The 24,898-nt window shown below is 44.7% G+C and overlaps 1 protein-coding gene across 1 annotated transcript in view; it reads right to left on the minus strand.

Annotated features, from left to right (window-relative positions):
* Positions 1–262: 262 nt before the first annotated feature.
* Positions 263–24,898, minus strand: part of NEXMIF (neurite extension and migration factor) — a 126,487-nt gene continuing 101,851 nt past the window's right edge. Inside the window, 4 exon segments of the mRNA XM_085230345.1 lie at positions 263–6,020; positions 6,023–6,114; positions 6,796–11,080; positions 14,498–14,622. Coding sequence (XP_085086471.1) covers positions 5,938–6,020; positions 6,023–6,114; positions 6,796–11,080; positions 14,498–14,573 — 4,536 coding nt within the window. The 5' untranslated portion in view covers positions 14,574–14,622 and the 3' untranslated portion in view covers positions 263–5,937.

Consider the following 24,898-nt stretch of genomic DNA (forward strand, 5'->3'; position numbering starts at 1 on the left):
GAAAGCCTCAGGTGGAGAAGTAAAAGCCATCCGAGCATTTTTTCCCATTTCTTCCAGTCCTGTTGCACCCCTGTTTCCAATGTGATTTATAGTAATTAATGTGAGCCCAATTAAACCAAAGGGCAGAAACCATGAGTGCGTGTGCGAGTGGCAGTAGGACAGTTATTGATTTATTTCTGAGGGTAGCAATTTGTTTAAAGAAACAATTTCTAATATTCAATAAATGGCAGTTTTAATTTCTTCTTCATACGTGATCTTAAAATGAGATTTTAATTTTTTTTATTTATTCCATAAACAATATAACAAAACTCAGCAAGTTAACAATATGACATTTTCACCATACAGAGTCAGTCACAAATATTTAAAACCTTTGCAACAAGAACAACAAAACCAAAAATATTACAAGAATAATTTACAAGAGGATCTATAAAACAGCAAAGCGCTCACAAATTTTCCAGTTTCCTTTACACAATATCACTACACTCTTTCACAACATTTCTTTTTATTACAAAATTTCCAACAAAAGTTTAATTTTTTCTTTGTATTTTGGTTTTTAAAACCAGAAACTTTTAAGTATACATCCTTTTATTAACACCCGAAGGTGCAAAAAAAGGGAAACCTCACACATACAAACACTTCACAGCACTTTTCTAAGAAAAATATACACTTACAAAATATTTTACAAATTGGCACACTTAAAAATATACAAGATTTTGTAGGCGTCTTAGAGTGATCCTTAAGAATTATACTTCAATTGACTCTACAGAATATTTATAAAGCTTATTCTAAAAGAAAAAAGGCAAATAATTTCCAAACATGTTAAAATTGCAGTGTAAAATGTTAAACAGAAATGGATATGTTACATTCATAAAAAGGGCCATTTAATATTTCTTAAATGCTCAAGGGGGATAAAAGTTTTCTTTAGCACCATAAAACAGTAGCAACTTACTCGCGAGGTGCCTCTAGTTCTATGGAAGTTAACTCAAGGAGCAGTACATTCAAATCTCTGTAGGCAGCAGTCAGAACAGCCGCAGCCGGCGCTGTGGGATGTGAAACAGAGCATCTCCTTCAATTCCTACCCTGCTTCCCACGGGGAGTAAAAGACAAAAGGAATTTAACCAGAATCCTTTTTTTTTTTTTTTTTCCTTTTTCTATTTTATTTTAAAGTCTTCCCTTTGTGCTTTTGAAACATACTTTTTTTTTTTTTTCTTTTTCTTTTTTTCCTATCTATCGAAGGGTAACGGTGAATACAAATTTTATTTCTTGTTTCCTTTTGCACCAAGTGTTCAAAGGCTCAGTAAACGTGTCTGGCAACCCAAGTATCCTGTGGGACGGAGGACATCCTCCTTTTCTAGATCTGAATTCCCTTAGATGGCTCTTACTCCACTGTCATTAGTGTCACTTGTTTACCTGAGAAACAGATTTGAAAAGCCTTGCTTCTACCACAGACATTGTACTTTGTTTACTCTATATATTCTTTTTTGCATTGTTTTACACGCTGAAGAGATAAAGAGGCACATTCTCAAATAGATGTCAGCGCCTTGAACCATGCAACTGCCACCGGACTCTGGGAGCTGCACAGGCAAACTCCAACACGCTCAGTTGAGAAAGTAAGACCAAGGCCCTGATCCTGCACCGACTGAAGTCCATACACCTGATCCTTTTCTCACTTACACTGTCTTCAGTGGAGTTTTCTCCTGGCTCACGCCAGAGCAGACTGCGGTCCAGGAAAGCACTCGGGTGAGCAGTGGCCATTTGCTGCAGGTGCTTCTTGCCCAAGTGCTTTGCTAGACTGGGACCTCACAGAAGGAATAACATGGTCCAACAGGCATGGGATTAAAACTCTTAGAATGTCTTGATTTTGGTTCCTGGCTCATTTGAGTGTAATGCCAAAAACATAACAGTGATCTTGATTTTTTTAAAAAACCAGCTGCACGGCAACTGCTGCACAAGTGACTGAACTTGGCTTTCCTCTCCATGCAGGGCTGGGCTCAGCAGGACAGAACCGTGCGGCATGGCTCACCTCCCTCCATCAGATACCTTGCTAAACCTGGTCTGTAATTCACAACTCTCCGTTTTTCAAGAAAACCTCTTATGCTTAGAAATTAAAAACAAAAAGTGAGATGTAAACCTGATTTATTTATTATTTTTTTTTAATGATTACTTGAATCCCCATTGTCGATATTTTTATATTTACAAAACCTCTATATGCAAGTACCTCCAGCAAAACTGTGGCTATCAAGGGTGAGCTGGCTGCTGTCAGCTTGCTGTAGGGTTTCTCGTGGAAGGACATCGTCCTTGCTACGTATTCCCCAAAGGAGAATGGCTGCTTTCTCTGTCCTGTGGGAGACACGCTCTATTGAGGATCGTGTTAAACTGCCCCAGCTTGGTCTCAACCCACTTTTACAGTCATTTTTTGCAAGCAGCTACTTTCTTCCTAATTTTGCTGCTGACTACAGTTTGCCCAGCTGCCGTGGTCCAGCACGGCACAGTTCAAGAGCAGAGCATTACACATCAGAGTCCCTTCACAAGATGCCTCTAAAGCAGGGGTGGAACAAGATCAAGTAGAATAGACATCCTAAGGGATGATGCAAAATAAACATCTTTGTGTAGTTTGAATTAATCACCCTGAACAGCCAGGAGCCTGACAAAAGATGGCTGGAACTGCATGGGGGTCAGATAAGACAACAAGTTTTGGATGGGAAAGCCAAAGTGAATGAGCCTGAGGGGTGCATGGAAAGAGGGTGGAGGAAAGATGGGACAAATATCCCATGGCTGCAAGCAGCACGTGGAGAAATGAAAATTGAACAATCCTGACAAAGGCAAAGGGAAAAACTGAAGTTCTGTGACAGGGAATGAGGCAAAGGTGGGAGTGATTAAAATCTTGAGGTAGTGGTAGGCAGGTGGAGATCAAAACCAAAAGGGAGAAGAACAGATGTTTGGCTCAAGGCAATTGTCCAGATTTGGTAATTTTGGAGCACATTGACAGGGGTATAACTTTCAGACACAGAGAAGGCATCAGGGGTCTTGAAAATTTCCGTAGTCAGATGTGGGATGTGGGATGGCAACCAAAGATGGCAGAGAATAAAAGGAGTGAAGGGAGAGCAGCAAGGAAGGCAGCAGGCAATTGTAACTAACACTGTCCTGAAATGTCTGGCAGCTGTGTTATTCCTTGGTTTTCCGTATTTTGGAGCACCTCTCTTAAGAATAAATGCTGAGGCAGATGGACTTGTTCACCTTGAAGAAGAGAAGCCTCTGGAGAGACCTCACTGTGGCCTTCCAGTACTTAAACAGAGCTTATAAACAGGAGGGAAACCAACTTTTTACACTTTTTACAACGGGGAATGGTTTTAAACTAAAAGAGGGGAAATTTAAATTACATGTAAGAAGGAAATTCTTTACTTGGAGGGTGGTTAGGCCCTGGCACTGCTACCAAGAGAGCTGTGGGTGCCCCATCCGTGGAGGTGCTCAAGGCCAGGTGGGATGGGGCCCTGGCAGCCTGAGCTGGTGGAGGGCAGCCAGCCCATGGCAGGGGGCTGTAGCTGGATGGGCTTTGAGGCTCCTTCCAACCAAAGCTATTCTATGATATACAGTAAAATAGCCGATATATCTTATGACTCATATTCATGCCCTATTGCACATTTCTCAAGTGCAATAAATATTGCTATCTGTTCCAGTACAACTTTGTTATGGATCACATAGCTTAAACGTTCATCATGAAGAACACAGTGTGGGCCAGTGGCCAGTGCTCTCAACGGATGGTTCTGGATCAAAAAGAAGGGACATGCTACACCCTCACTCCAGGCCTGATCTGTCTCCATGGGAGCAGTGGCTGCAATATACCAAAGAGTGGAGCCAGGAGCCCTTCAGTGTGCAGGACGAACATGTTGAGGGCTTGGATCCTGAATGACTGTATGGATAGAAAAGACAGCTACAGGGGGATGCAGGAGAAAGCACCGTGGCACAGGTAAGCCAAACATCCTGGGCTGGAGCCCTTGCACAGTGCTTGTCTCCAAGATTCCAAGCACCTTCCAAAGTCCAGAGGCAGGGTGGCATCGACACTCACTCCTGCCTGCACCAGCTGTTTTTTCATTAAATAAAATGTAATGTGATCGTTGTGCTGTGCTCTCTTGTTGAGGGTGACAGAACACTGGCACAGGCTATCCAGAGAGATTGTGGGGTCTCCTTATCTAGAGACATTCAAAACCCGCTTGGATGTGTTCCTGTGTGACCTGATCAAGGTGTTCCTGCTCCAGGAGGGGAATTGGACTAGATGATCTTTCAAGGTCCCTTCCAATCCCTGATATTCTGCGATTCTGTGATTCTGTGAATTGCTATACTTCAAGATCTGAGAATCCACAACTACTGGAAACACTTTCATGCCGGTTTGACACTTTGCATCTCCAAGTGTTTAATGAGAAACAGTCCATGTTTTTTTGCTAAATCAACCCAAATCTTGTGTTCAGCCACTCCTGATGCTTTGGCTTTCAGCATGGGCTTGTACAGAGAACGAAGTCTAGTCCTGTGATGTGTGCAACACCACCTCTATGCTTGTGAGCATGAGAGTGATCTGTCGGCTACATTAAGGCTCCATTTCTTCACCCCTTTCTATTGCGTAAGTGTGTCTGAGCCTCACACCCCTCTGCTTCCAACAGCTCCCAGCTGGCAGGTCTCTTGCATATCAAGGTTTCATAAGAAATCAGCAGCAAAATGCACAGGCTCTCAGTTGCACAAGGAAGAGATTATTTGTTTGTTTGCTTGTTTTTGTTATTTTCTTGAAGGGCGAGGGTGCAGTGAGTAGGGTTACAAATAAGGCCTTTCAATAATACATTTAGCATTCAATACTTAATGCTGTCTAACAAAGTCCAGTCACGTATGAACCGGCCCTGATCAGTGAGATCACCAATAGTTCTGATTTCCTCCCTACGTTATGAATTGAATCAAAGGAAAGGCTCAGAGTTGCGTTTAAACTAATGATTCTGATTTCAAAATTTCAAACTATACTGGCATTGCAAGGTTAGACATTTAGGAAACACCGAAGATATGAAATGAGAGCGCTTTTGACAGGCTCTGCATCAAAAATATTTAAGAAACTACTCAAAGTAAAAGTAAATAGCAATAAATGTATGAAACATATTAGTTCCGTTTTTATAATTATTTTAGAATTTATCCCAGGTTATTATAAAATATATAAAACTGAGATACAAAGAATTAGCAATGTAACTTTGCATTTCAAATGCTCTTCAGCTACAGGTTTTGCTTTAAGAAAACAGACACTTGAAAAGCAGCTGTTTCGTAGTCTCTAGATGCAGACACTCGAGTTCCTGTCAAACTTACCTGGAGTGTTTTCTGAACTCCTTCACCATTTCAACTCTCTCCTCTAATGAAACTCAACATTTCACCATTATGTTTTTCTGCTCATGGTTTTAAAGAGAGGACATTACAATTTCCCAGCATCAGTTTCAAAGTTCCTTTTTTCTTTTTTTTTTCCTTTTTTTTTTCTCTTTTTTTTTTTTTTTTTTTTTTCTTTATGAGCTTTAAACCACAGGGTGAATCCATGAAATGAGGTAAGTAAATTTGGCACACTTTTAGTTATGTCCATAAAACTTTTGGTAAGTTGTATAAGTGAACAATATTGTTTTCATTGTGAGTTACAGGTGCTTTCAAAGGGGGTGGTTAGTACTTAATAACTGGAATGTATCTAGTAAAATCAAAAGGCATAGCTGCAGAAAACACTCACAACCCAATGTTGATAGAGAAGTAAAAATATATACAATACAGTCACTTGTTCATAGTTTGGCACAATTTTTTGTTGTTGTGGGTAATAGTGCATAAACTACTGTACAACAGTATGACTTTTAAAACAGTCTTTCACAGAGAATACCAGATTAGGTTCGCTTTCAAATAATAAATTCCCACAATTTCAAACTCTTCGTTTCAGCACTTACATTTCAACATACCACAAGGCATATTTTGAAAGGAACGAACGAAAAAAAAAACAAATGAAAAAAAGAAACATCAAACGTCTTTTTTCTAGAAAAGGGAGTCTCTTCTTCAAATACAGGAAAAACCAAAAATGTTGTTTCTGCTTTAAGAAGAATGGAGTCTGATTCCCTGCAGAAAAACCAAACATTTTATGCCATCTTAGTTAGCTTGTGTGGAGTCACCACGACAGGATCAAATGTGCTAAACTCTGACACAGGAGATGAAGCTTTATGATGCAGGTTAGGAGATAAACAGCAGAGGGGGCTAGAAAGCACTCAAAATTGCCACATGAAGCTCAATTATGAATGAGTTTTCATTTTCAAACTAAAGAGCCTTTAGTTTAGAGATCTTGGCTTTTGGATGCATAACCTCTTTTTTGTGTTTAGTTTTTTACAAAATGTTCAAAAAAAAGTCTTTCCTTTTCAAAATCATTAAAAAGATTGTGTAATCTTCCCCCCCTCCCCCAATAAATAAGGAATTAAAAACTGAAGAAGCCAAACAGCAGAAAAGAGTAGCCTTGTTAGTGTTTTTTCTTTTTTTTTTTTTTTATAACCCCAGCCAAGCCAGAAAATTGGTCATTCTTTTAGGTAGCTTGCAAGTAATAAGTATTTTTCATGCATTTTAAAAAAAGAAAAAAAGAAAAAAAGAAAAAAAAAGAATAAAAAAAGAAAAAAAAAACCAAAAACTGTAAAAGGGGAATGTCTTTTTCATGCAACTTTTGCTTTCAGGAAGGAAAAAATGAGGAACAGCGGGCTTAGCAGGTAGTAGGAAAGTTAAAGGGGCATTCCAGCCAGTTTGGTGCAGCATTACCTCAGTTTCTCAAAAGAAGCTGTCACAGGTGGGTCCTTATGGGTCTGTTCCCGGTCTGTTCGCTTTATCTTACAGTTCTCATCCCTCAGCGATTTAGAACTTGATTTATGACGGTACAGTTTTTTATGGGTAGGTCCGTTATTGCCTAAAGTGCTCAGGTTACTATAGTTTTTATCAAAAAAGGGAGAGTGAATGTCTGTATTGTACCCAGCTGAACAGTTGGGGCGACCAGGGTCGCAGGTGGCTGCTTTGCTGTTTTTACTCGAGCCCTTGTTGTTCGACTTATGGTTCTTTGCCACTCCCGGCAAGCTGCTGTTCGCCTTCTTCTTAGACTCTTGGGGCGTCCCTGCTAAAATTTTAAGGGTTTTCAGTTTCAGGCTGTTCGACTCGGGTGATCGGAATATGTCTGGCACGCTGTTGTGGTTGACAGGTCCCCACAGGGGCTCGATGGAGGCCATCATGAACCTCTGGACGTCTGCCATTCCCGAGGCGATGTTGGACAGGATGTTGGAGGGCTCCTCGAACTCCCTCTGGTCATCATCCAGCAGGCCTGTGGTGCTCCCAAGGCTTGTTTCTGACCAGGCTGTGCCACTGTCCTTCCCCAGTGCCCATTCTCCAGCCAGGCCGTTGTGCTTGCCCAGCTTGCCAGTGGCTGGGCTGCTGTGCTGAATGCTCTCGGCCAGCCCCTTGGGCACTGAGGCTGGGCTGGCCAGCTGGCTGACGGCCCTGCCCCCACCCACTTGGGCCTTCTCGCTGCTGAGGCTCGCGGCGTTCTTCCCCTTCCTGGTGGATTTGGGTGCCTGCCTAGAGTTCTTCCCTTGCGGCTTATCGGTGCCTTTGTTGGTTTTGGGAGATTTTTTCCTAGTGGTTTTCTGGGAAGAGCTTTGGTTTGTACCCGCATTCTTGCTGGATGAACTTTTCCTCTTAGATTTCGACACTTTGCTATTGGTGCTAATTTGACCAGATGGCTCATTAAATGTTGACAAGCATGGTCTTTTTTCAAGAAGGCTGACAGAATCTTCATCGTTGAACATATGGAACTGAAACTGGTGATTATTTAAAGTAAACCCATTATCTGCCTGCTCCTCGGTCTGCAGGACCCCGCAGTTCCACTTGACCTTCTCGGAGCTGCTCAGAGCAGCCTGGGCACTCTCCGGGAAGCCCTTAAGGGTGCCCAAGGGCTTGTTGTCGGAGCCAGCTATCTGTGGGGACAGGTTGGGAGTGTCCGGAGGGGACATCTCCGAGAGCGATGACTGGCGGAACTTATCGGGTGTGAAGTTGGAAATGTCTAAAAGGTCCGTGGACTCCTTCAGAGGGGTTATTTCATCTATGCTTTGCTGGATCACTAGCTTGGGACTGCAGTGGGCCAAGAAATCGTCATTAATATCATCGTCACCATCCTTTTCGCAGGACTTTAAAGAGCTGTAATTGCTAGAACTAACTGACAATGAACCCACTGAATCAAAGCTAATGAGTCTGCCATCATCTGTACTTAGTGTACCTCGCTGGAAATGAAAGCGCCCCTCTCCATTATTAAAATGACACGACTGATAAGAATCATCAGGCTGCACTTGCTGGCTATCCGGCATGTAATTTTTTTGGTAGAGCAACTTGCTGCTATTCAGATTGACTTGAGGGTAGTTAGAGGCCGGGAGGCCATCAGTGCCTGCTGCACCACCAAACTCGCCTGTCAGTGCTGTGGTATCCTGCAGCTCGCCAGCGAATTCCTGCCGGTTGCCCCCAGCAGCTTTGTTGGCCGGCCACACGCTGCCAAAGGTGCTCTGCTCCATCTCCAGGTGGCCGGGAGACTGCTGCAGCTCGGACTCAGATGGCGGGGACAGCACACAGCTCTGCGAGGGCTGCAGAGCAGTGAATGGTTTGTCTGCTGGGATGATGCTGGGGAGTGGGTGCTGCTGCTCAGAGGGATGCTGTGCGAAGTATGAGATGCCGGTGCTGCTCGACAAATCCGAAGCGTCTAACAGTGTCTGCAGATACCCTCCAGGGATCAGGGGTACATTGGTAGTGATATTAGCAGATGGCAGAGGCTTGTCTGAAGAGGAGGTGGATGGTAGGAAAGGAGAATTTTTAGCAATCTTATCCTCATGGCACTCTGGGAGATGGGAGCTGTCTGAAGCACAAGGAACGTTTTCATCCTTCAGATGCGCTGCAGAGTCCTGGTTTCCCAGAGCCGAGCAACCCTCCACCACGCTGGCAGCAGCTTTGATTTTCTTACATTTCAACCTGGCTTCACTTTTGAATTTGATCCGGCGGAGCACTTTCCTCTCTGTCCCCTTGTATTCTCGTTCCTGCGATTTGCATTTCACAGCAGCGATGTCCGTGATGTCATTTACGTGTAATCCATTTGCACAGCTGGGGGTAGCAATGGCTAACGCCTGCAGCCCTTTCAGGCCTGCATCCTCCTTACTGCTGCAAGGCTGCTTGTGATCAGAGGAGCAGGAGCCCAGCTTGTTCACTGACTGCTCAATGGCTTTAATTCTTTGAATCCTGTGCCTGTTTGCTAGCTTGCATTTTCGCTTCCGTGGGTGAGGGAGGAACGAAGCATCTGAACCGTTAAGATAGAAATTCTGCTTGTGGTAGAGAGACGATCTGAGCAAATCCAGCCGGCTCTGCTGCCTCTCCTGCCAGAAGCCCTTCAGTGGGGCCAGCTTTTCATATTTACTGAGCAGCTCCTCGTTCAGGGTAACAGTTGTCTCGTTGGCATCCACTTTGCTGAGCTTCACCAGCATATGCTTCTCCCCTTTAAACCTGTTAATGATGATGTACTTGATGATAACAGGGGGCTCCTTGCGAGAGACTTTTCGCCGTTTCTTGGGGCACCACTCGTCGTCATCCTCCTCCTTGGGCCCGTCCGGCAGCCACTCCTTCTTGTCCAGGATCTTCTCATTCTCAATGGAGTCCACATCATACAGGTAGTCGTCACTGTATCGCACTTTCCTCTTTGCCCGCAGCCCATAGTTCTGCTGGATGAAGGAGCTGGAGTGGTCCCGGGACAGGTACCGGCTGCAGTCCTTTATATCCCGCAGCACATCATAGGAGGACTCTGTGCACGTGCTGTCATCGCTGAACTCCCCAGAGTCCTCTGTGGAATTCACAGAGTCCAAGAAGTGGCTCCTTTTGGGGCCCACGTACTGCACCACCTCCGTGCTGTTGCAAGATTTATTTAAGGCAGCTTTCTCCTCCTCCTCACCATCCTCTTCCTCGCCGTCCTCCTCCTCTTCCCCCCAGATGATGCCTTCTTCGGACTTGAATTGAGAAGGGTCGGTGGCACCACCGGGTCCCCTTTTCAGGGTGCTCCTGCTGTCCCTTTTGGTGCAGTTGCCGAAGACGCTGGGGAAGAAGTTGAACTGGGCATCCTCTTGTAGGGCGGTGGTCTTCTCCCGCACGTTGTCCTGGAACGACTCGTATCTGATCTTTAAGGAGCAGACGTCGCTTCCCAAGGTTGAATCATCATCATCAAACATGTAATTATCCACATCTTCCTCAGAAAACAGATTTACAGAAAGCTCATTTTTGGAGCATAGGTCAAGCAGCTCAATTTTACTTTCACTAATGAAAGATTCAAAATAGCCCCATTCCTGGTTGGGATTTGTTAGTAAGGGTTCCTCACCATTGCATTTGTCTAATAGTAATCCCTCGTAATAATTTTTCTGAGTGGGGTCCTCTGAATCACTGTCAGATTTTTCTGCATCTCTTTTGTCCGCTGCCCTCGATTTATGCATAGGGAAGCTTAAAAGCTGGTCTGAAAGCAGTTGATCCCCATATCTCATGGTTTCTCCTGTGCTCATGCAGTGAATCCCTATATCAGAGACCGAACAGGTGTCATAATCCCTATTTATATCCCCCACTTTCAAGCTTATTCCCGGCTCCGCATCAATGCCGTCCTTTGATTCAATGAAGCAGCCCAGGCAGGTCCTGCTCGGCTGCATCAGGCAGTCTCCGGTCAGGGCGGACATGCCTCCAGGCTCCATCATGCTGAAGGGAGCCTTCTCACAGTCGCCCGGCAGAGACCAGGAGCTCATGCCCTTCGTCACGCAGGACGTGAGGGAGATGGCGTGTGCCGAGGAGTCGTCTGAGGTGTGCTCAGGGACATCGGTGAGCCGCAGTGGGGACGGCGGGCTCAACGAGCAGGGCTTCTTTGCAGGCAGGGCTGGCAGCACACGGTGGCACGCCTGGGTTTCCTTTGGGGCTGCTGTCAGGGCTGGGAAGGCGTCGGTGGTGTCGGCAATACCGTATGGCCTCTCCTCGCCGTCTGAGGTTCGTAGCTCTGGAACAGTGGGAGGACAGGAAGGGAGAAAAAGGAGAGTTTACAGATCTTGCAGCCCAGTCACCCTACTCTCTCTCTCCCTGGGTTCAGGAGTGACCGTTCCCCTCTGCAGGGTTGCAGGCTCCTTCCCACAAGATCACACTCTCAGAGCTAATTAATTTCATGATGTACAAAAACCAGAGAGGTAAACACTCTGCCCCCCACAGCCAGCTGGAAGAGGTACAAGAGTACGTTTAAAAAACCGAAACCATCCGTTCTTTCCTCCTAATATACATACCGTTACCTGGATACTGCCTTTCAAATCTGACAAGGTTATTAAAAAACAAAACAACTCTAATAAAAATGTTCCCATTAACATTTACAAAATTAATAGAAAAATAAGATTCTTAAAGAAACAAAACATCCTCCTGGCAGTGCCTGCAGCTGAAACGCACCTGAGCTGCTGCAGGGTCACAGAGTAAGGGCTGATTTAAATCCAGAAGCTTTCCTGCCACTGTCCGTGCGCAGGGAAAGCAGGCAGCGGAGTAGAGCTTAAAGCAGTTATTAGAATTACTGCTGTTTTTGCAATTCTTTCCATTTTACCTAATCTTTAAAATGTCTTTTGCATTATGTAAGGTGTTTGTTTTTTTTTTTTTTTTTAGCTTAAGGATTTTTATTTTCTTTGCCTTATAGTAGATTTTTATGGCAAAATAAAATTATTTATCTGGCTTCTGGCTCAGCAGATGGTATGACCCTTGAAATGGAAATGTCTTTTCATCCATGAACATGCTCTGATATCTCCATATTAAAAAAAAATACACAAATGTGTGATTCATAATAACCAGAGACCTCTGCTACCCTCAAGGTGACTCCCAGTGCTCACATCCTGGCACATCTTACCTGTTTGGCCTTTTCATGGATAGCTGTGGGTTTGTGGGGCAAGGCCCTGTCTTTGTGAGCAGAGAAGCACTGAAAAGAACATGGAGGAGCATGCCCTGGCCCCACCTGCGAGATGGAGCAGCAGCCTCTCCAGCACGGCTGGGACTGGGATACTCACACAGAGCTGGCAAACATGGGAAGGAGCACCCTGCTACACAGTACAGAGCTACTCTGCTGCACGTGTTCCCCAAAATCCCACTGATCTGGCCCCAAAAGCTGCCACTAGTTCTGGGCTCCTGGTAGTCTCAGGAATGGAACCATCACTGAAGACTTCAGTCAAGACAAGGAAGCTACAGAGTAGGCTTGAACAACTTTAAAAATGCTAAACAAACCAAATCAGAAATGCAATGCAATGCCTGTATGCATCCTGAACAGACAGACTTGCTGGAAATTGGTGCTGTTTCCCTCCCTCAAAAAGGGTTAAAAAGCAAAATTAAGCTCATTTCGGGTTCCTCCCACCATTTTTACATTAGAAATGCAGAGGTGGTATCTTTTTCCTTGAGCAGCAAAACAAATTAACCGATGCACTTCCACCTTACAAGTAAAAGAAAATAAGAATCAGCTTGGAGCTGAGAGGAAGCATGGAAAATTTGAAGATAAAAGAAGACTATGAATGCTGCAGCACTTGAAGAAAGGGGGAGGTGGAGAGCTGAAATTCAGTCTTACATAGAGATGCTATAATATAAAATATACTGTCTGTGTGTTTTTTTTAAGGTTTATACTTGTAGAAGTGAACTTAACTCTTGTGAAATACAAATACCAAAACTTGATTTTGTAGAGGTTTTATTGTTCTAAAATCAGGCATATAATCAATGAAACTCCAAAGTAAATAACACTCCAAGAAGACTGCAATTAAAAAAGAAAAATACTGGAACACCAGAAAACCTTTTCAGGTTTAACTCAACAACTGCCCAAAATCAGACAGGCAGCCTTAGCAGAGGAACGCTGATCATCCCACTATGAGTCAGCTCCAAAAGGAGGCCCATCCCCGAGTGTGCATTACAGCATCCTACGGGCTGTTCTGGATTAAGCCCGACCACTGCAGTGAGCACCAACTCACAGTGAGGGTGAGATGATTCAAGAAGCAACACCCCTATGTCATCAACAGGGAGGTGGTGGCATTAGAGCAACTCGCTGCTTGGGATTCAGCAGCAACTCCTACATGACAATGTTTAATTAAGACCTGTTTAATTGACTTTCATAGAAGTGGTGTCAGGTTCTAGAAATCACCTCAGTCTTTATTGAGGAGGTACTGTCTATCAGATGAGACGAGGAGAGCGTGGCCAGAAAACCTCCTCATAGCTCCTGCAGGTGCCACAAGCGTGGTTTTACATCCTGCCTCCACGTTTGCATTTCTGAATGCGATGGGCTGGCGAAGACAGAGATCTTCAGAACTGCATCATACAAGAAAGTGCCGGCGTACTCTTCACCTGCCACCAGCACATGTTGTGGGGACCTCAGGGCACCTGCGTGTCTGGAGTTGCTCCAGGTTTGATGCCTCTGTGCATTCTCACTAAAGTAAACCTCACGTTGACAAGACAGAAGGATTTGAACACATGGCACTGGAGAACAGAGTACTAGATATCTTACAGGGACCAATTTACACACAGTGCAAGATTTGTAGGTCAATACAAATTCAGAAAAGCCATGAAATTAACCATAAAAACACGAAGAACTGAAAACACTGAGCTCTGCTTCAACACCAGACTGCCGCTGCACTTACTGTGGCTAGTGACAGGAAGGCCAAATAAATGACACAAGAAAATGCTCTGAGGAACTTTATTTCAATCAGGTTTTCAGGCAAAACACAGCGCCTGCTACTCCTACCTACCTAATGTTTTTGAAAGCAAGTAAGGAATAGATTACGCCAACATTAGTCAGATAGTTGGGGCAGGCCGCTAGAAGAGGCTGGTTGTTCCCAGCAGTGTTGCAGAGGCTCCCAGGACGGTGACCATGACCAGCAGTATGACTCCTGCACACAGGTGTTACAGGCCAAGCTGGCCAGCGATGGGCTGCAGAACAAAGGTAGCACTGAGCTCCCAGATCTGACCTTCCCTGCCGGCCACAGCTAACCCAGCTCTCTTACTTCTGCCCAAGCTCCAACTTGCCCTGAATTTGTAGGAACTGAAAATCCTCCATCAAATCTGCCTGAGAGTGGCTTATGTAATTGTGAAGAGGGGGAAAGATTCCCAACAGAGGGGATACATAATCGCATAAGACTTTTTTTCCCTAGGAAACCAAACTAAAATCTATAATTCAAATTGCGTGTGCACAAAAACATTTCCAACTATGCATATGCATGGGGAAAAGCAGTACTTGTTAAGACCTAAAAAGCTGTACATCCATAGCTGGAGTACAGAAAATATCCATTTACACTACTGCTCCACATTGTAGAGATACCTGCAAACCACTAAAATTAAATACATGAAAGGAATTAGAAAAATAAGTTGGCTTGTGAGTTGTCACTGCTCCCTCACGTGCTGTAATTAAGTTCCTTACCATTTTCTTTCACCCCATTAATCAGGATAGTTTCTTGGTCTTCTGAGGCACAATCCTGCTCTTGTTGGTCATCCATCAATTTAACCTCTTTCTGTTCATTCCATGCCCCACTGCATCTGGCCAACCTGCACATTTCCAGAAACATAACCACAGTCAGTACAATTCCCAAAATCAGCTCAAGGAACCGTGAATAAAAAATAACAACAATAAAAATAAACACACGACATTACATGCTGCCCTTGCCCTGCTTAAGAGGACAAATGCTATTTATTTAGGCTACCGTATTTTCATTTTTCCACTCCAAAAGCCAAGTCCAACACATTTCAGCAGGGTTAAAATGATATACATCCCAATTTCCTTCCCCAAAGTCCCATTTTAGAAGGTGGAGTGGTGTTCTACACTTCCACAGCACCTTTCATGTCACCTGAAATTGCTTTGCAAAAGCAGGTAAGTGTTATTATCCCTGTTTGGCAGATGGGTGAGCAGACACATACAGACAGGAGGGGACTCGCCCCAGGTCTGACAACAGCAATTCTGTGGCAGAGTTGGAAGAAAAACTTAGATGTCCCGAGTAATAACAGCTCACACAAGCTGCTAGATAGTACTCTCCTCATCCAGACACTGCCAGGCACGAGAAATTTCACCTAAGGAGCTTTCTGGAATAACTATCTGCAGCCTCATTTTTCACTGAAAACACTTCTTCACCATCAGAACTCCTTCCTCAGAGAGCTGCTCTCGTTCCCATGCCACCTGCCTGCACTCACAATCCATACCATGTTAAAATTCATCTTGGTCCTATTTGCATCCATCATTTCTTGGAGGCATCAAACCCAGGATCCAGATCAGGGCCAGGTTCTCTCCATTCCTCTGCTGAAGATGCCCCATGTTGAAATCGCTGCCCACCCAAGGAGAGGAACATGGTGCAGTGGAGAGACACAGCTGAGTCCTGGCACAGGCAGCAGGGAACAACCAGATGAGCAGGACCACACTTCTTCAACCAGAAATCACAAGCAGAATCTGCTTGTAACTTCTGGCAACCTGAACTCAACTTTCTCTCTCTCTCACAACAGATAATAGATGGAAGCACTGGTTTTTTGTTTTTTTTTTTAAATCAACATTTGTCAATGCCTCGTCTTCCCACAGTACTCACTGCGCTGGGTTCAGCAGCCAAACTTCACTGATATTCAGATTTGCAGTGAAGCCCTCTTAATTGTGAAATCTTTACAACCGTCTTAGTAAGCAAAACCTTCACCGAACTTAAAGATGTTGTGACACCAAGAGTAAGATAAGAATAACAAGCATCAGTAACCCAATTCCTTTGCATATTTAGAAGAATATTTAACTAACCCGCCGAGTTCTACTTCTATGCAAATCCATATTTCAAAGCTCACAACAAATCGCTGGCTCCAGTAAGCCTTCTCTCCCTCGCTGGCACCCCAGGCTGCCACCACGGCTGACAAAAGGCAACTGAGCTCAGCTGAGGAGCTGCAAGCTCCAAACCACACACCAGGCTGGATACTTATGTGTAACTTGAAGTAGATTAACTTTTAAGCATGAAAGCTGCTCAGTGTTTTTGAGAAATCATGCCTCCTTAGTAACACCGGCCTGTTGAATGGGAGGCTGAAGCAATATGTGGGCCAGAGAGGCTTCTGGGAGTGGTTGTTAGTGGCATGAGAAAGCTTTGTGAGCAGGAAAAGCTGAGTTATTATTTAAGGTTATCCAATAGACTGTGATTTGCTCGATGGGTTTTGTACACCTCCATGGTTTGCGAGGTGTGAGAGACCTTTCAGGTGAACTGACTGTAGTTGGGTCGGGCTGGAGTCCACAGTACTTGGCTATGGATGCTCACACATCTCAACCTGCTGCTCACGGGTTCGCTTCAAAGCACTCAAAAAGCATTTGTGGATGATCAGACTGGCATCTTTACAACACAAACAGATCCGTATTCCTGTCTTCTCTGATCTCTGCTGTCTCTCTGAAGCACAGAGGTAATGCTCCAGGAGAGCCCCATCTGTGCCGGCTCATGCTGGGGCATTCTTCCTTCCCAAGGAGCAGGACATGGCACCCAGCGGGCACCCACTCTGACTGCAGTCCCTCTGCTGGGACCCAGCTGTGGGGATGGCTGCACTGTGGCAGGCTGATAATTCTGGTCTTGGTTTTTCCTGATGGTCACCAGCAGATGCAAAGTGAAATGGAGAGGCCGTGCTGTAGCACTTCACTTGTGACACTGTACCTGAGGGACTTCCACACTTTAATTTTTTCATTTCCCAGATTATTTTCTACCTTACTGACACGTTGGCCTCCCCTGCACCTTGTGTGGTACGTTCTGTACCCTGCACGTGGTACGTTCTGTGCTCTGTAAAATGAATCACCTTTTGTTCAGTTTCACCCTGCTGACCTCCAAAGGATGGGCACAGAAAAATGGCCTCAGTCCTAGACAGGACTCTGAGTATGACTGTTATATAAATATTTAATAATAATAACATTTATAAAGAGAGTCATGGCAATATTTCATCCAAATACACAATGTAGATGAGGATATTACCAACCCTTTCTCACTGTTCACTGTTTAACCTATAGGAACCAGGCTGAAGGACAAGAGATGATCCAGAACTTGCTGCAGAAAAATTAATTCTGCACATCAAGTCTCTGCTTTAGCAAAACAAGATGAGGCCTATGGCCACATCTTCAATCTACCCACATCACTCAGAAGCACAAGCATCATCTCTGCACCGGTTTGCTGACCTGATTTTTTGCCAGGGTTTATCTGTTTATAGCAATTTGGTGTAAAATGCCACATGTGGCCTGTTTTCAACTGGTAACATAATCATATTAAAATAAGAGCTTGCGATGAATAAAACATAATACAAAAGCAAAAACAATGATTCTCCAATAATGTGGATTTGTCATTTGCAGTGCACAAAAGATCTCCAGAGAGAAAACTAATGTGGACATAAAACACCAGCAGGCTTACAAAGAAGGATCCCAGGCATTATTAGGAAGGCATCGTCCTATTGCCATTGGGACTTCTTGAAGGAGACAGGAGCAAGGTCTTACGTGTGTGTTTGCAGACGCGTCCCTGCCTGCTGGCTTTTTGCTGCTGGGGTGTGACTGTGGTTCGTGCTGCCCTGGGGCTGCCTGCCAGCTGTGCATGTTGGAAGTGGGATCTGCAAGCGAGATGTGAGGGCAGCTTTGCTTTCTGCCCCTCATCACTTCTCACGGCGTGTCACAGGCAAAACCAAATGGAGACAGCGGGACTCAGTGGGCAAAAGCCAAGCTACCAGCAAGCAGGCAGTCGGACAGTCAGAGGCAGAAAAAGACAGCCTACAGGTGGGGAAACTGGGTGATTTTTCATCGCCTGTTGTTATTTTTTGGGATGCAAGTGCACAGGAGGGAGGGAAATGCAAAAGGAAAGTTTCTGGTGGATGTAATCCAAAGACTGGAGAAGAAAAAGAGGATGATGATATGCAAGAATGAAGGGGCTGTGCCTGCAGACAACTGCTTGCCTCGACTGAAGTACCTTGAGCGTAGAGCTGAGTTCTAGAAACGAGCTGGAAAGAACTGAAACGAATTCAGACAGGGGATCTTCAGATATGGCTGAAGAGAGATGAAGTGCAAATGAAACAGACAATTTAAGGTTTGCAGAGACCTGTTGAACAAGAGGACCTTTCCAGAGCGCTGTGATCACAGAAGGTCAGCTCCCAAGGTGGACAGGGAGAAACACCAGCAACTGTGAAATAAAATTGACAAAGGGGCTTGACGCAGTGCAGAACAAGAAGAAACCGAAGACTGGGAATAACAAAGTGGAGAAGAACAGCTGGGTCTCCGGGAAGAAAAGCTAAACCAACAGAGAGCTGGGGTATAAAGGTGATTGGCAGAGAATATAGTGGGTAGCAGGAGAGCTGAACAGAGCCATATGCAGACAGAAGAACAAAGGGGAGAGGCTTCGGCTTGCAGATGGCGTCCAGCTATTGAAGACACACACAACTGAGGTCACACTATTATGAAGAAGCGGCAGGAGGAAATTCAGTCACTAGCTTGAAGTTTATGAACTTGACCGGAGTTGGAGTGGATGGAGGAAGATGATGGTGAAAGCCATGGTGTTGGACTAACTCCAGGTCTCTGGAGGAGGAGAGCAGGAGCACCGCATGCCAGGCTGGGTTTCAAGTGCAGGCAGGGTGGTTCAGTCACAAGGAAGAATTCATAAGGACAGCCTCGTCCCAACTGCACTGTGTACTTTGGGATCTGCTAAGATCACAGCTGGCATAACTGAAAAATGTGCTAGCTATGAAAGGAGATGGAAAGAAAGAAGTTGCAGAAAGCAGGCACTGGAGCTGGAAAATAATCCAACTTGCTTTCAGCAAGAGATGGACAAATTAATGGGCAGAAGGACAGGAAACAATTGCCTGTGATAGCAGCACACAGAACTCCGTGACCAGGAGAAATCCCTTTCAGTCATGCAGCTGATGTCAGCGGAAGGACTGCAAGTGCCTCAGAAAAAACTTCTCCAGCACAGCTGAGAAAATTCTCCCCTTCTCACGTCTCCTGTACATTTTCCCACTACTCATGATAACAGGGTTGTGCAAAAGCTGTTAGCAACAAGATCGTGTACAGATGTCTGGCAGAACACCAACACAGCACCGAAAGTGGATCCTCCCATTTACCTCTGTCACCTCGGGAGCAGGTCCATGGCCTTGGAGCATGTGTTCTTCAGCTCAGCTGGCCACATAGCCCAACAGTTTTTTGTGTTTTTCTTTAAAAACCCACCTGGTGATTGAGAAACCTCATGGGCATTGCTACTGCTGAAACATCTGTCTCAGAAGACAGATGTGGTCAGAGCAATGCCCAAGCTGAGGCTCCATGAGCTCTCTCTGCTCCTGGTGACATGGCAACAGCCCAAGCACACTCAATATGACACATTTTGTCAGCTGGAGTAAAATGAATGTACTTCTTTTCCTGTGAATTCAACAGAGTATGTATGCAAAGCAACAACAACACGAACAACACTCCCTATAAGAAACAAAACTGGGGGGTGCCAATTATTTACCTACAACAGAGGAGGAAATGCTCGAATTACAAAGCTAAAACATTTGGGCATGTTTCCATGTTCAAGTAAAGTAAAGGACAGGCTTTATGTGCACTTAAAGCAGACACATTTTTATACAGCCTGGATTTAAGCACTTTCTTACTGTATCCATTTTACAAGGGTGAAAGGTTTACACAACTGTGAGGGAAAAATGTCTCTGCTCAAAGCTTGTCCTCTACAAAGACAGCACCAAGCTGCTTTGCTCCTTTCTCACTCCAAAAACACCTTTTTCCCAGCAGGGGAATCCTGAAGGCTGTCTGCACGGTGCACATGTGAGGGTCCACCCTTCGCTGCTGCTGGAGGTGCTGTGGAGCGAGGACGTGCCCAGGGCTGCCCATGGAGCAGTCCTGCAGAAAGCCTTCCTCCTGCTCGTGCTCTCCCTTGAGAGGCAGCGGGCTCTGGCTCCTGAACCCCTGCAGCAGCAATGGGCTCAGCAGTAGCCTGGAGGCACTCAGAGCTGGCCATGCCTGCCATGGAACCAGTGCCTGGTAGCGTGGATGATGCCCATGGCTGTGAGCATCTCCTCATTCAGATGTCCCCAGCACCAGTATCATCCTGTTGGAACTTAATATACACCCGAGCAGAGAAAAAAAATCCACCAGGTAAAAATAAACAGCCTACTAGACTGACTGAAAGCCCACCTACACAAATGGGAATTGTATTAGCTGGACTAGATTATGGGTTAATGATAACTGTTCCATAATTAAAGTTGTGAGAGTGTTTCAGCTTGAAGCTGAATAAACAAAAGGTCACAAGCACCCAGACAAAGCCCAGCGTGCCAATTCCTATTTGCACACACCTTTTACAAATCAATGCTTTTATTTGTTGTAGATCATGAGGGTGGATGGAGAGGGAGTATCCACAGTGAAGGAAAATCTTTTTATGGAGAAGTGGGGGAAGAAACGAAGCAGAAGATGTGGCTTTTTTCTGCAGAGTTGTGAATAAGCGCAGGTGTTGGAATGAGTTCTATATATGCAGTTATATCGTTCAGAAAAAGAGCTTTAGAGAAATTAATTACATGTCAGAGCCTCTGACAGGTCTTTCAAGAATTATGATACTTTTGAATGAAAACATTATATACTTAAAAAGAAATACCATGTAAATGTCTCTGAGATATTTACATTCAGTGGAGTAATAGTAGAAAAGAATTCAGCTCTCTCCACGGTACAAATGGATGCTGAACATGCTGCGCTTTTCCTAACAACATCTTCTGCCCTTGGTGGACTTCATTAACTCTCAGGCAGAATTAAAAGATCGAGTTCAAGGCCATCTGCCACGAATCAGATGCAAACAGCAGTAATGCTCTCCCAGAGTCTCCCGGGTGCAGCTCTGACCGCACCGCCCTTCCCAAAGCAAGGCCACCGTGCTGCATGCTTCCTCTGCGTTCACCAGGGCAGCGAGGCCTGCAGAGAAAAATACCTTCTTGCCTTCTCTTCTCCCCATTCTTTTTGTCCCAATAAAACCCGTGCACACCATAAGATAGAAGAAAAAAAAAAAACAACACACTATGCATGAGGTTTCCAGAACCAGTATGGTTCAAAAGGTGAAGTTCCAAAGGAAAGATACAGTGGGAAATGGTCCTCCCACTCTGTTCATCATGGTGCCCATCATGGCCACCATGGCTACGGATGGATGCCAAATTTCAGAGTCCCAGTTTCAAAGCTAGAAAATTCTCATGAGGCAATCGATCTCCTTGTAGTTTTATGCACTTCTGTCCTATCATTGATGATGAGCATGGGAGAAAAGGCCGAGTGAAGGAGAAAGGCAAGACTGAGGTCTTAGAGAATTCATTCCAGCAGCAAGACATCTAAAGCCTGCAGAGAAGGTAGGGTTCAACAGAATAAATGCTAGCTGCGAATAAGTTTGGCAGTCTAGATATAAATATGGATAAAAGCCTCCAATTAGGAAAAAAAACGGGAAAAAACGAAGTTGATAAAAAAAGAGCTTGCAGAGAAAATGGAGAACACAAAAATCATGAGAAGAAACAATTTAAGAACTCGTGTGTTCCCAGAAGGTGTAAAGGATGGATGGCTTGTTAATATTCATAGCAAGCCTCCACTTTCTTCTCAGCTGAAAGCAGATGCAACAATTATCACGGAGCCCGAGCCCCAACTCCAGCAGACCCTGAGACACGATATTAAGAGCTGACTATTTTAGGGCAGATTCTGAAATAAATGGCAGTTTCTGACCTTACTCTGGGAGGACTTAAGGTGCAAGTGTTTCAAGACCTGTCACAAACAACTTTAAGGAAAAGGGAAGGAAGTGAACAAAATTATAGCCTTCCTGACACAGCACACATAAAATACAGAAGAAGCTTTCTCTGTAAATGTATTCTCACACATCATGAACAGCAGTATATCATAAAGGGAAAAAGGCAGCAATTAAAAGCCTCAAGAAGCTGAAACGCATGAAGGAATGTCTGAAATACAGCCCGTTTCAGCTTAATGGTAGAGAAGGGATTGCTGCTAAACCCAGAAGTACCAGGAGATGAGAGCGGGCTGAAAGGTTGGTACAATGTGGGTGTGCAAGAAGATGGGGTGAGGCTGAGGGGAACTGGGGAAAGCTGGAACCATGTGGGTAGAAGAATATGCAAGCAGCAACGTGGAGACTGGAGAGGCTGAAAAAAATGGGAGCAGCAAGGACAGCCTGCGCCCAGCAACAAACAGCAAGGAGCAAGGGGGATGGAAAGGCAATCGGGAAATGCAGACCTGGCCTCAGAGCAGGGCAGTGCTGTGGAAAAAGAAACCACTGACCCCAGTCCAGAGAATGCAAGCGAGCAGTGGGAAAGCTCATTATTTAGGTAAGGAGCACAGTGTGAGGCTGAATGCGTCCGCAGGAGAAGAACCCAGACACCCTGCACCATGGTGCAGGCACTCGATTTAGAGCTGATTTGCTCTGTAGCTCCATGAAGGTCATTAATAACCTGGGCTCATTATTTCCTAGCAGATCTGATTTTAGTAATTAGGAAATCAAAATGGAGCCAATGCTCAGGAAAAGCACAGCTCTGCACTACGCTGTCCCATGCTACAACATCTCCGCAAAGATTGTCAGAAGTATCTAAGAGCAGATTGCTAAGAAATGGTTATGGGAGGCTGGCAGGGCCAGGACAAGAGGGACTGACTGCATACAGCTTCAAACCGCAAACCGCAGCCACCAGCAATAAGCCACAAAGCACAACATGGGCCAGAACGGGGGAAGGCCCTTTGTAAAGCACCCCTGCCTCACTGCCTGCATTTCCCTGCTTGTGCTCAGCCTGCTGGAGCCCTGGCCATCTCGGTATGGCCGCACACAGACCACAACACCACTGCCCTCCTTAAAAGCAACTGCATTCTGAACACGTGGCTCTCACTCAATGGAGGGATCTAAAGTTAAGATGAATCAGAAAAGTTAAGGGCCCACATTTCTGAGAAAATGAGGCTAGAATAATTAAAAACGCCAGCTCCTGTAAACCTGCAGGGGTTGAGAATGCAGAGTGATTTGGGGGTGTTAACATGACAAAAACACAAGGACCTCTCCAAAGCTAATTATGTATCAGTCTAGCCTAAAACAACAAAAGCCATTAAGGAAGTGTTCTGGGTGGAGATTTCTTGATGGGAAGAATTGCTTCATTTAAATAAAATTATTTTACCAAAATTCTCATTCTATTGCAGTATTTACGTATAGGTCTACAAGGCAGTATCTTAAAAGCTTAGCAAAGCCTTCCTGTGAACCTAATCAGGAAATACGAGAGACCAAGGTTAAGTACATTAATATTACTGAAGCTTTCTAAGAAAAGAGATGCTTCACGGTTCCCTGCACACTGATATTATCAAATAACTCAGCTGAAGAACGGTGTGTAAAATGTTGTTTAAAGACATGGATTAATACAGAGCCAGAATAGCATGAGGAAACGCATTTCACAGAGGTATGCTGAAGAAAAGGCTCCATTCTAAACATCAAGATTCCCTGCTAGAAAAGTTTCTTCTCCTTGCTGTTAAGAACCTGGTTTAAAAAAAAAAAAAAGAGAGAGAGAGAGAAAAAAAATGTGTATGAATTTGTAATACATTGAAGTTTGGACTAAAGAGGGCAATTAAGCTGGTTGGTGTTGGAGGAGGATAGGAAAGCTCATCAGGACAGCTGCAGTAACCCTAGTGAGGTAAACGTCTCTTCTCCAATACTTTCAAATTAGAAATTTTATGGTGAAAAACAAATCTTAGACGAGCTCATTTTTCTCTTATTAGCAATTAACACACATGGATGTGGGATAAAAAGGTGCTCATTTACAAAGTCCACAGAATTTTCTTAAAAGCACGGGTAGAAGAACAAAACTGATGAGGCAGGGGAAGGAATAAGAGTTGCCATGAGGCGTGGAAGGGCTCCTTCATGCTACGGTCACACAGGGACCATCCAGTGCACAAGGGGGCCCTTTTCTGTGTGGCTGCTTTGCCCAAATGTACCCAGATGCATCCAGCTGTGCCCAGCTGTGCCAAGTGGGACCATTCTCCGCACCACCCAGGCTGCAGGGCTGCGGGTCACAGCAGCCCTCGAGAATCCAGGAGAGCCAAGCTGCTAGGGAACAGGCAAAGACAACAGTGGTCCCCAGAATGGCTTTACTTCCCTCCTCCACACGGAAGCTTTCAGCCATTAAAAGTGATTTCTTAGCCAGTCCTACTGGGTCCCCCAGACGAGGAGAATGCAGGAGGGACGTGCACACAGCCCTATGCAGCACCCACTGACCTGAGCGTGTTTCATGGCAGAGCAAGCAGGCTCAGCCAGCTTGCACAGCTGGAGCACCGCGTCCTACAGGGAAAACAGCTTCAAAGTCTCATCCCGTGATGTGCACCTGAAGGAGCTAATGCTTCTGACTAAAAAGGGAAGGGGTAGGTAGGAAAAGCAAATGATCAAAACACTTATCGCACTGCGAAAAGAAGTTATGGGGCCTGATAAGGTGTCTGAATTGATGATGATTATAAGATACCATCCATTTTTAGCTAATAATTCAGAAAAAGGATGAATTATTTGAGGAATAATATGTGATCATTTATTTAAAGACTTATTATAATGTATATGTTCTAGGAAGCAGAGCTAGGGCTGCACGAACACATTAACACTTGCTTGTCTGGACTGCTGTACGTTTAACCAAAGGCAGAGATTTCATAGCCCTGTATGAGGCTTTAAAACCAAGTGGCTGGTTTAGTTTATAGGGCTCCTGCATTTATAAAACAGCAAGTGATTTTACAAGGCCGTTTTATACACACTCTAGTTTTCCTCCACTTCTCTATTCACACTCAATAAATGTGCCAACATTTGCCTTTGAGAACTGGTTCATTTATTTA

The sequence above is a fragment of the Meleagris gallopavo genome, chromosome 9, assembly GCF_905368555.1.
Source record: "Meleagris gallopavo chromosome 9, MGAL_WU_HG_1.1, whole genome shotgun sequence".
NCBI lineage: Eukaryota > Metazoa > Chordata > Aves > Galliformes > Phasianidae > Meleagris > Meleagris gallopavo.